Source organism: Carassius carassius, chromosome 31 (assembly GCF_963082965.1).
Source record: "Carassius carassius chromosome 31, fCarCar2.1, whole genome shotgun sequence".
NCBI lineage: Eukaryota > Metazoa > Chordata > Actinopteri > Cypriniformes > Cyprinidae > Carassius > Carassius carassius.
Genome location: NC_081785.1, coordinates 30383746 through 30396197, shown reverse-complemented (window position 1 = coordinate 30396197; position 12452 = coordinate 30383746). Strand labels below are relative to the sequence as shown.

The 12452-nt window shown below is 45.1% G+C and overlaps 2 protein-coding genes across 2 annotated transcripts; one reads left to right on the top strand and one right to left on the bottom strand.

Moving 5' to 3' along the window:
* The first annotated feature begins 2650 nt into the window (after nucleotides 1-2650).
* On the top strand, nucleotides 2651-3614 carry LOC132112157 (protein FAM181A-like). Its single transcript, XM_059519738.1, has one exon. It carries the CDS (start codon nucleotides 2759-2761, stop codon nucleotides 3491-3493), a length of 735 nt encoding a protein of 244 aa, XP_059375721.1. The 5' UTR covers nucleotides 2651-2758; the 3' UTR covers nucleotides 3494-3614.
* A 90-nt stretch (nucleotides 3615-3704) lies between these two features.
* On the bottom strand, nucleotides 3705-9384 carry asb2b (ankyrin repeat and SOCS box containing 2b). The gene is made up of 8 exons (XM_059519485.1): nucleotides 9092-9384; nucleotides 8272-8384; nucleotides 7876-8031; nucleotides 7045-7290; nucleotides 6356-6527; nucleotides 4780-5335; nucleotides 4556-4709; nucleotides 3705-4245 (listed from the first exon to the last, which is right to left on the bottom strand). Exons 1-8 carry the CDS (start codon nucleotides 9214-9216, stop codon nucleotides 4085-4087), a joined length of 1683 nt encoding a protein of 560 aa, XP_059375468.1. The 5' UTR covers nucleotides 9217-9384; the 3' UTR covers nucleotides 3705-4084.
* Between the last annotated feature and the right edge of the window lie 3068 nt (nucleotides 9385-12452).

Sequence of the window (12452 nt, the reverse complement as noted above, 5' to 3'; positions counted from 1 at the left end):
ATCAGGGGAGTGATAGAGCTGTGTCAGGGGAGTGATAGAGGAGCATCAGGGGAGTGATAGAGCTGCGTCAGGGGAGTGATAGAGCTGCGTCAGGGGAGTGATAGAGGAGCATCAGGGGAGTGATAGAGCTGTGTCAGGGGAGTGATAGAGGAGCACCAGGGGAGCGATAGAGCTGTGTCAGGGGAGTGATAGAGCTGCGTCAGGGGAGTGATAGAGGAGCATCAGGGGAGTGATATAGCTGTGTCAGGGGAGTGATAGAGCTGCGTCAGGGGAGTGATAGAGGAGCATCAGGGGAGTGATAGAGGAGCATCAGGGGAGTGATAGAGCTGCGTCAGGGGAGTGATAGAGGAGCATCAGGGCATACATTTTACAGCCACAGCCATATCACCCTGCAGCCCAAGGTTTCACACTGAAGCTAAGCAGGGCTGAGCTGGTCAGTACCTGGACTAGGTACAAACTAAGTTGCTGTCGGAAGAGGTCTTAGTGAGGCCAGCAGGGGGTGCTCACCCTGTGGCCTGTGTGGGTCCAAATGCCCCAGTATAGTGAGGGGAACACTATACTGTCAACAAGCACTGTCTTTCAGATGAGACATTAAAAACCTAGGTCCCGACTCTCTGTGGTCATAAAAAATCCCATGGCACTTCTCATAAAGTGTAAGGGTGTAAACCCCGGTGTCCTGGCCAAATTGCGCCCTAATTATCCCAAGCATTTGATTGGCTCTATGACTCTCTCCTCTCCACCTGTAGCTGATATGTGGTGAGCACACTGCCGCCGTTGTCCTGTGGCTGCTGTCGCATTATCCAAGTGGATGCTGCACATTGGTGATGGTTGAGGAGAGACCCCCCACATGATTGTAAAGCACTTTGGGTGTACAACAATACACAATAAAGTGCTATATGAATGCATCATTCATTCATTCAACATTCAAACACACCGTGACTTTCCCAGCCATTGGGCATTTAGAAAAAATAATAATAATAATAATATATGTATATTCTTACAATTTCTAATAAAAAATGTCATGACTTCATATGTAAAGAATTATTTAAAAAAATATTTATTCATAATATAGTTAAAAATATTGAGTTAAAATATAAAATATTGTTAAATATTTAAAATATTGTTTATATGTGACAATCTTCTTCCCCATGTATCCAGGGATCCTTTATAAAATGCACATATGATCAGATTTGATCCTTAATCCCACAGAAGTCTTCGTGTCAGATTTGAGGATTTATAAAGAACTGACGTGAAAGTGTTCTTATATGTAAAGAACTAAAGAAGCAAAGTTTTTGCCACTAAAACACTATTAAGATTAGCCTAGTCTAATATTGTTTTTCAAAATGTAAAGTAGACAATCACAATATATATTAACATTACTATATGTGCAACTACTTTTGTAATAACAACATCACTGAAATTCATTGATGATATTTTGGGATAATTGTGGTGGTTCTGCAGGTGGAAGTGATGCACTTGTTCACTTTGTGCTTGAATTTAAGATGAATAATGGTTTATAAAGCAGGATGTGTGAGTATACGGATTTTATTAGAAATCATTCATAGGAACATTTCAGAATTTGGTTTGCGTTCACACTTATGATCATTCTTTGTACGACTATAAATGAAGACCCTGGTTCTTCTAATGAATCAAAATAAGCCACTTGTTGATTGATGGTAATGCTGGTTTTGTCTCGTTTCAGATCATTTTAAGTCTGGTTGGAGGACTGCTGTCCTGACAGATGTCTCACGGCCCTCTCATCTGAAGCTGCTCCGCTGGGGGACACATAGGTAGCCCTGCTCTCTCTCTTTTCTCCTCTCAATGAGGGACGGAGCTCAATTAGCATTTCACAAGTCCCTTTCTCCTTTTCTATTGCACCCTTCCCCGCGGAGCCGCTGCTTTCTGCGGGGATTGTCCTGCTTCTGGCCCTTGTCTCCGTTGGCAGGGTGACAGTATTCGAGTGTGCAAACTTGTGCTATTGTCCCCCGGCCAGAAGGAGCCATGGAGACCCACTGATATGACACAGGAAAGTGTTTGCTGATGGCAATTCTATGGGCTTTGTCTAACTCTTTCTCTTTCACGACGACTCGATTTAAGTCTCCGAATGTTTGACTACAAATGCGAGAGTGCTATCCGGCTCCTCCGCCTTTGTCCCGCGAGGTTTGAATGAGTAATTCAGCTTTTGTGTGGCTCGATTGAGGGGGCAAACAGAAAGACAAGATTCTTGAGCGCTCAAGCCCCCTTTCCATGGTTATGTGCACATCTCCTCAGCACCTCCTCCTCCGAACCCGCTCCTGACATCCCTGTAAGGTGAAGAGCGCAGCTTCAGATCAGGACGGCTTCAGGGCCACGGGGCCGGGGCCCTCACGCCAAACCCCATCTAATCACAAACAGACTGCGGCGAGCGCGGGGACGATCAGGCCACCGTTTCCACAAAGAAATATTGCATCTGCTCGCTATTTCCCTTGGGGATTTCCATGACAACAATTTGGGGTGGCAAAGAATCCGACACCGGGATCTCTGTGGCTCATTGGGGTGCATTGTGAGGAGAGTGAGGTCGCTGATTGGCTCAGGAGAGCACCATAACTACACGAGTCTATAGTCATTCAGCTTCTTTGAGTGCTTGGGCTATTACAGAGGCCAGGCGAGCTGGACCTCACTTTAGCTGATGCGAAGCTGGGTTCATTATTGCGGCTGTTGGACTCTAGAGCTGGAGGTCAGAGCTTCACAGGAGTGAGGATGTGCTGCTGAGGTCTGCATGATGAGCTCCGACAGCGAGGTGAAGACGCTCCTGAACTTCGTCAATCTGGCGTCGAGCGACATCAAGGCTGCGCTGGATCGATCCGCGCCCTGCAGGCGCTCCGTGGACCACCGCAAATACCTGCAGAAGCAGCTCAAGCGCTTCTCGCACCGCTACGCCAAGATGCCCCGCTGCCATCCGCACAGAAACGGCGACTCCGCGCTCGCTAAACTCTCCGAGGAGAAAGCGCCGCGCGGGACCGGGACCGGGAGAGACGTGAGCGCCGGCTCGGAGGACGAAGCGCGCTCGGGACAGGGACAGATACCGATGCCGATGCGCAAGCGGCAGCTCCCGGCGTCCTTCTGGAAGGAGCCGCAGTCCTCATCCGGGACCCGCGAGCGTCTGGAGCACTTCCTTAAGAACAACACGAGCGCGACCGGACACGTCAGAACGCCCGCGGTGAACGGCGAGAAAAGCAAGATGGTTTTTGACGACTCGAAAGCAAACCCGCTGCTGTCCGGTAGCGCGGCGTGCGCGTGCTCGTGCTGCTCGCTCCCGTACCGCGCGCTCCACAGCCGCTTTCTTCTGCCATACGCGGACGCGCCCTTCAGGAGCCGCGTCGAGCCCGCGCACAGCTTCAGCGCCGGACAGCAGCGCTCCAGCGCGCACGTGGTGATCAAACCGATCCCGACGAAGCCCGCGCTCTCCTCCTCCTCCTCCTCCTCCTCCGTGTTCAGCGTGTTCGGATTCTAACCACCATTAGTCACTTCAGCGGACTCCTCTCTGTTTTAACCGATTACTGCACGAGCTGCTCTTGATGAACACTCGCCTTAAAGCACTTAAAGTACAGATGTAGCAAGAATTTGGATTTGTACGGGCTCATTTCAGAGTTTTTGTGTGAGCACTGCCTTGTCTGGGCAGCAGAGGACTGCGGTTCATTTTACAAACATCATCATTTCTCTGTTACAGCTCAACCCTTCCTGAAACTGCATCCTTCATTGCCTGTGAGGTAGAGATTATTTATTAAGGTTTTAGTTAGAGATGTTGTCACACTAAACACCTGATGGTAATCCAGGCTGAATTAGCTGATTAAAACTGGTAACGACTGACTGTTGTACACTGTCTGTTAATTAAAGCAATGACGCGAGATCCTACACTCAAGCAGCACTTTTATTCTGATCACACCATCATACTCAGCATTTTCACACAAACTACATAAAACTGTGCATCAAGCACAAACATAATACTTAGAAAATGTCATGATAAATTAAAGGTATAAATACATAAATCACAATCCACGAAAATCTGGCGAGCACCGTCTGAATATGCCTCAGACCTCTGCCTTCAGAGCTGCTGCTGATGCTGAGTGCCGCTTCTGCCTCTGCAGCTCAGGTACCGCAGCATGGGCCCCGGCAGCGGCAGGGCCTCCACTGATCTCAGTCTCAGGGGCCCCAGCTGCTCTCGGATCCTCAGCCCACACAGATGCTTCAGGTCCCGAGGAGACGCTGTGGAGACAGACGGCACACCACTGGAACAACACTCGTCTGTAACTGACCACAAGGAGCTGCTGTTCACGTTTGTGTTACTACTATTTCTAGATGACTGACAAGCTATTAAAAGCTAAACAGATATTATGAAAGTGCCTAAAAAAAATCATCTTTTTAAATCCAAAGTTGAAACACTGAAATGGTCTCCGGTGTACAAAACAAAATATATATGAAAGATCAACGTCATTTAAATGATAATTGTGTAATAGTTCATCTGTTCAGTGGTCAGGAAAATGATTCATTATGCTACAGATCCTCGTGCACTCACATGTTTTCTCCTTAATGCTGGTCCACTCCGGTTGGTCCAGAAGGAGGTCTCTGATCCTGCTGCAGAGCTGAACGTTTCCTACATAGTCCAGCAGCAAATCAATGATCCGCCCGGCCGAGTGTCTCCAGGAGGAGGACCAGATCCAGTCACAGAACTGAAATCAAACAGAAGTTCAGATGCAGCACAGTCAGGGTCTAAACACAGAGCATGACATGAGTCAGCACCTTGAGCTCAGGTTCAGCGGTGTGTGTGTGTGTGTGTGTGTGTGTGGTGTTCTCCGGCTGGCTCCTGAAGTGTGTGTGCTCTCCGCTGTGATGTGTGCAGCTGAAGCAGGCCCGAGCGTCACAGCCCTTGTCCAGCAGACACTGCAGGACGTCCAGCTGATGAATGTCAAGCAGCACTGCTGGGAGCCCTGCGGTCAGGGGAGCGTTCACATGGGCCCCGTGCTCCAGCAGCAGCGCTACAGTCTCCAGACAGCCGTGACGCACCGCTAGCAGCAGCGGGCTGCAGGGGTCCATGTTGGGATCCGCACCGGCCCTCAGCAGGACAGCAGCAGCCCGCGTGTTCCTGGCAGCGACGGCGCAGTACAGAGCCGAAACACGCCGGTCCTGGAACCTGGCCGAGCACTCCTGAGAGAGTCTGCTGTTAACATCAAACCCTGACTCAATCAGGAGACTCATGAGGATCCACTGGTCGTGCTCCGCTGACAGATGGAGTGGAGAGATGCCGCTTTGACGAATCCTCACCCGGCTGGTGATCGGGAGCAATAAGGACACAATCCTGTGAGAGACAGCGTTTTAGAGATTAGCAATACAAATCAATGATTCATTAAACCATCAAGACTATCAGAATTATTAAAGGAAAAGTATATTAGGATGTGTTTGTGTCTTCATCAGGTTTGGAGAAATGTAGCACTGCATCAGTGTCTCATCAATGGATGCTCTGCAGTGAATGGGTGCCATCAGAATGAGAGTCCAAACAGCTGATAAAAACATTTGCATGTATCGCATTCAGTTCAAAATTCTGCTATTCATGTACAAAGCTCTAAACTACCTTGCTCCTCCATATCTCTGAGAGTTGATTATAGTACACAGTCCAGCCAGATCAGATCACAGAAGATGCATCGGCTTTTGGATCCCAGAGCTAGGCTGAAATGTAGGGTTAAAGAGCCTTTGCTGTTGCTGACCCCAAGCTATGGAACAATTTGCCAATATTCATCAGAATAGCAAGTTTAAAAGTCTTTTAAAAACGTTTCTTTTTTCCCATGCTTTTTTTAATGTGTTTTCTAATGACGTGTTTATTCTATTGTGTGATTGGCTCAATGTAACTGTGTACAGCACTTTGGTATAGTAAGGTTGTTTTAAAGTGTTTTAAAGTGCTCTAACACTGAACATCACAATAATCCACAAGTAATCCAGTCCTTCAGTTAACATCTGGAGAAGACACAAGATGAAACACATCCAGATTTGTGTAGAGCTGCCTAAACGGTGCTTGATCTGTGCAGATTTCTCTCCAGATTCAGACGAGATGTAAAGATAAAGACATCTTTATCAGCTGTTTGGACTCTCATTCTGACGGCACCCATTCACTGCAGAGCATCCACTGATGAGACACTGATGCAGTGCTGCATTGATGAAGAAACACTGTTGAATCTGAGATGATCTGAGGTTGAGCAGTTCTTTCTCTGTGGTTTCCTGTAATCGTGTGGTCAGCTCTAGCTGTTGAGCTCTCGTCACGTGTGTCCGGCGCAGCTGTTGTTCAGCACAGGACACACTTCTCTAGGTTAGCCTGAGCTCTTACTCCTGGTGTCCGTGCTGGCTGGCGATGTGCAGCGGCAGGAGTCTGGTGCTGCTGGAGTGGTTGGCGTCTGCGTGATGTCTGAGCAGAAGCTTGACCGTGTGTGTGTGACCGTGTCTGCAGGCCTCAGTTAAAGCCGTGTTCCCGTCACACGTCTGAGCGTTCACATCAGCACCTGACGGGACAAACACAACACAGCTGATGCCCTAGATTCTAGTCTTTCTACTCGCCATCCCTCAATAGTTCTGAATAAATGTCTTAAAAATAAAAATGCTTTCCTGTTCTGTGTTTTATATCTACTGCTATAGCGGCTCACTGGACTAATTATTTTGTGCTAGGTCTTTGTTTTTAGTTCTATTCATGTGAGGATGAAATATTAATAACTCAGACACAGACCTTGTTGATAGATCAACGGATCATAAACCGAGCCTAATATCTGAAGAAATCACACTGATGACTGTCATATCTGATCTGATGGAGTATTTTTGTGGTTTAGTCAAGGTTTCCTCACAGATTACTCTTTAAACCCATCTTTAAAATGTTTTAAAATCTTTAAAACAGACATCTGACATGTTTAGAACTCGCTATAGTAAGAGAATAGTTAGTAACGCAGCTCTCACTACACAGACACAGTGTCACAGGACACCACTGACACTAACAGAAGATCTCAAAATGACTGCATGGGGGAGCACCGTTCTTGATCAGGTGAGCGAGCGCTTCTGTGCGTCCGAGTCGAGCCGCTTCTATCGCAGGTGTGACGTGGTCAGCGTTGCGGGCGTCTACAGCGGCTCTGGCCCTCAGGAGCGTCTCACAGAGCTCAGTGTTGTCTCGTCTCGCTGCTTCATGCAGCGCGGTCCAGCCGTGATAACAGCGCTGATTCACGGCCGCACCGAACGCCAGCAGCAGCTTCACCGTGCTCACACTCTCCTGCTCGCACGCTAAACACCAGACACAGACAAGAAGAAGAAGAAGAGGATTAACAACACTTACTGAACTCAGCTCCATAATGACTGACTCTTACTGAACTAAACAATCAACACTGAACTGACTTGAGCCTTAAAGAAACAGTTCACACAAACATGAACATAAGCTGAAGATGTGTTCACCCTTAGTTCATCTAATTAAGATCAGGATGAGTTTGTTTCTTCATCAGATTTGGAGAAATGTAGCACTGCATCAGTGTCTCATCAATGGATGCTCTGCAGTGAATGGGTGCCGTCAGAATGAGAGTCCAACAGCTGATAAAGACATCACAATAATCCACAGCACTCCAGTCCTGGATGGATGTGTTTCATCTTGTGTCTTCTCCAGATGTTCACTGATGGACTGGAGTGCTGTGGATTATTGTGATGTTTTTATCAGACTCTCATTCTGACGGCACCCATTCACTGCAGAGCATCCATTGATGAGACACTGATGCAACGCTACATTTCTACAAACCTGCACATTTTTATTTGACATTGTTCTTGAACTAAACTGAGCTGAATATCAACACTCTTGTGTTTAGTGTAGAGTGAAGGTACCTTTATAAAGAGGCGTCTCTTTGTTCTTGTTGCTGATGTCGGGGTCGGCTCCTGCCTCCAGAAGAGTCCTCACACACTCCAGGTGTGTGCCCTGGACGGCGAGCAGCAGCGGCGTCTGCTCCTGTAGCGTGCGCTTGTCCACACACACGCCACCATCTGTCACACAGCACAGGAACACACTTCATCAGCACACGCTGCAGCTGACCAAACCTGACTGACACTGAAGAGCCAAGCCACAGCATCAGAGTAACTCAACTCGTCTGACAAGTCTTCCTGGAAATTCCTCAGAAAGATTTGTGACAAAAGGAGTTCCCATGGCACTTCAAACAGCTGATGAAAGAGCTGCTGCAGCTGTCAGTGTGGTCTGTAGAACAGGTGTGTGTGCTGGACTCTCACCTGTCAGCAGAGCCTGAACGCTGTGTGTGTGTCCGCCGTCAGCCGCTTCATGCAGAGCCGTCCAGTCACAGTCAGAGTCACACGCTTCAGCTCTTCTGACCGCAGAACGCACTCTGGACCATCAAGAGCATTAGAAGATTGTGTCATTTTAAAACATCTGTGTGTTTGTCTGTTACAGAGGAGGCTGGGGCTAGTTGTCACACAGGAGGTCTAACTATCTCATAAACATTTGTGCTTTTTAAAAAAAGGTCTAGAATGGAAACAATTTTCATCAGTTCTGTCATCCAGACTACATTTACATTATCATCACATGTCTGCAATATATGTTGAGGGTTAAGTGAACTAAATAAGCACACACAGACACAATAAGACAAGAATCAGTATGTCATGAAGACAGATCTGAACACTGCTGAGCTTTCAGGACAAGGGTCATGTACATGGCTGATCGGGGCAAGTTGTCCCATGCGTGTCATATCTCAGTTGGCCAAATAAAAATACGCTTGTTTTTTTAACAGCAGTTCCACCGTGACAACTCACCCCACCGGACAAATGACCGGCTATATCGCTCACCGAGTCTCTCTGTGATCACTGTATGTGTTTGTTACTCTATGTGTTTATTACAGTGTGTATTTACAGAGGCATTTCAACACCAACCCACAAATACTGACTGGAGTGAAGTGTGACAACTAGCCCCGGTCTCTCCAAAACATGAATCTTCCCTCCGATGCAAGGACATCTGAAGATCACGCAGGTCATAAACTCAATTCAGTTCATTTGAGATCTGTTTTCTAGTAAACACACACACACACACAGGACTCACTCTGTCGGCTCCTCGTCGCGGTGTGCAGCGCGTTCAGATGATGATATTTTCTGCGGCGGCGAGTTTCTTTTAATGTCATTTGATCGAAATAATGCGATATATTCGGAGTAAGAGAATCGTGTCATGCTGGTGTTATCACACAGCGCGCGTGCACAGACAAAGACGCTCGAGCCGCGCGCGCGCCTGTGAATGAACACACACACACACACACACACACACTCGAGCGCTCAGCTGTTCGCTGGGTTCTTTTTAGCTCCGTCTTGACACGTGAGGCCAGGAGTTACCCTTATTTGTCTACCCACTCGACCAGCTCAGAGATAATCTGAGAGAATCAGTGAGGAATGAGGAAATTTCCCTTACGAAAAATAACCATGGTTTTATTATAGTAAAACTGTAGTAACCCATGGTTTTTTGGCGTGTTGACTACCATTTGTATAACCACAGATTTACTACAAATACCATGGTTAAACCATGGTTAATATTGCAAAACCATGGTTAATTTGTGGTTACCATGGTTTAACTATAGTAACCATGGTTTTTTGGTTTTATTTGTAGTAAAACCATGGTTAATTTCAGCCTGCGGTGAGACTCTGCTCTGCTCGGAGATGATCTGTGTTCACACACTGCTGTTTGTCTCGATCAGAATGTTAAGGCGAACGGGTTTTGTGGATTTGCATGTTACATGTTTAGTAATAGCCCATGGGGCATTAATAATATTTCAAAAGCTTCCTGATGTCATAAATATCTTCCTGACTACCAGAAAAGTAATTAGTATTTTTCATGTCATTACATAAGAAAATAAAAAAATATATTGTATTCATGTGTTCATGTCTGTAGAGGGCACTTTAAAAAGACCTGTTTTTTTAAAGAATGTAAAAGACAAATAGACATGAAAAGGCGAAAACAATGGGATTTTTTTTTTTAAATCATCAATCAATTTTTTTATACTAAACTTAATAAAGATGATTCTCAACTATGAAGATATAACCGAATTATATTAATTTGCAAGATGTCAATAATAATATTTGAAAGGAATATGAGATATAGTTTATTTCTCTATTGACCTGTTGTCTTCAGAATGTGTAATAAACACACTAGTCCTGCTGTCCTCTACATGAATCAAATCAGTGTCCTGTTTCACAGAAAGTCATGTTTTAGTTTGACATCCCATTACATTTTCCTGAAATGTTGTTTTATGAAAATTAGTCGAATTACCAAACATGATCATATATTCTTAAGGTTGTGAAAATTGATCTCTAAATGAATGTTAGTCATTTTTATGATCAAAGCTCCAATCAAAAGCCCTGAGTGTGCTGTGAACAGCCATCCAGACTAAACACTGAACCTGTGAGAAATCCTTCAGATATATCCCTCACACATACAGATACACAGAGGACAGAACTCCACAGCTGCAGATATGATCAAGAAATGAGAGATTCACATCTTCTGTAGTCTTCTGTGAGATTGTGTGTGTGTGTGTGTGTGTGTGTGTGTGTGTGAGAGAGAGAGAGAGAGAGATAGAGTGTGTGTGTGTGTGTGTGAGAGAGAGAGAGAGAGATAGAGTGTGTGTGTGTGTGTGTGTGAGAGAGAGAGAGAGATAGAGTGTGTGTGTGTGTGATGTTCAGATCCTCCAGATGATGCCTTTTATGGACGTATTCTGTTTAGCTTCACTAACACAGACTCATGACGACAGGATAAAGAAGTGGCCAGACGTTCATCATCAGTAACAGTACAGTTATACACACTCACACACACACACACACACACACACACACACAGGTGAGAGTGTAATCAGACAGGCCTCAGTCTGTGTGTGAACACTGATGTTACATTTATAGACCCATGAAAGGGTTTGACATGCATGTCTCACGAGTCATCAATCAGTCGTCACTATCTTTAGCTGCTTTATCAAGAGAAACACTTCATCTGAAATACACTAGTGCTAAAAGTTGTTTTTGAATAAAATCTCTTCTCCTCACCAAGACTGCAATTATCTGATAGATTTTATTTTTCAGGATTCTCAGATGAATAGAGAGTTCTAAAGAACAGCATTTTTCTGAAATGTTTTGTAATATAGTAAATCTATTTACTGTCACATTGAGCTATTTAACACACCCTTAATAAATAAAATATTAATAACAAAAAAACCTTACTCCAACCTTTTCAATGGCAGTGTATCACAGTTTCCACAGAAATATTGTGCAGCACAACTGTTCAACAAGTCAAGTCAAGTCTCCTTTATTTATATAGCGCTTTAAACAAAATACATTGCGTCAAAGCAACTGAACAACATTCATTAGGAAAACAGTGTCAATAATGAAAAATGATAGTTAAAGGCAGTTCATCATTGAATTCAGTTATGTCATCTCTGTTCAGTTAAATAGTGTCTGTGCATTTATTTGCAATCAAGTCAACGATATCGCTGTAGATGAAGTGACCCCAACTAAGCAAGCCAGAGGCGACAGCGGCAAGGAACCGAAACTCCAACACTGATAATAATCAGAAATGTTTCTTGAGCAGTAAATCATCATATTATTCTGATTTCTGAAGATCATGTGACACTGAAGACTGGAGGAATGATGCTGAAAATACAGCTGTGCATCACAGAAATACATTACACTTTAACAGATATTAACACATAAAAAAGGTGTTTTAAATCATAAAAATATTTAACTTTTTAAAAAATATATGCAGCATTGCTGAGCTGAAGAGACTATTTTCAGAAACTTTAAAGCATCTGAATTATTCCAAACTTTGTGCAGAAGTGCGTGTGTGTGTATGTGTATGTGTGTGTCTGCTCAAAATGAAATCGAGCAACCATCTTACAGTATACCACAGAGAGAGGACAGTCCTGGCCAATGATGCTAAAATATGAAATCAATCAAAATATCACCTTTCAATCACTGCAATTCAATTACAATCAATGAATCATGGGAGATGAGACTGAGATGCGTACGTGTTGATGTCAGATGTAGCCCAGCACGGGTCAGAGGTCAGGGGTCAGGACGAGCTCAGAGAAACACAGCCGTGTGAGGAGAGTGTCCGAGAGTCTGTGGTGTCTGAGCAGATGACCTCAGCCTCCTGAGGCCAGACAGAAGAGGATCTGAAGAGAAGAGAAACCTCTGTCCTTCAGTCCTGAGAAACACAGAACATCCTCTCCATTAATACAGCACAATGATCCAGTCTGAGTCTGTCATCCACATGAAGAAGTACACTGCTGATATCACACAGCTTCCGCTGAATACTGTGGATACTGTCATGGACTACAAGCCCCAGAGCTGAGGTGCGTGTCCTTCTGTGTGGAATCAAGGATAACCAGTACTGATAGACAGTTCATTTGTTATTATGTAGAGCCGTGCTG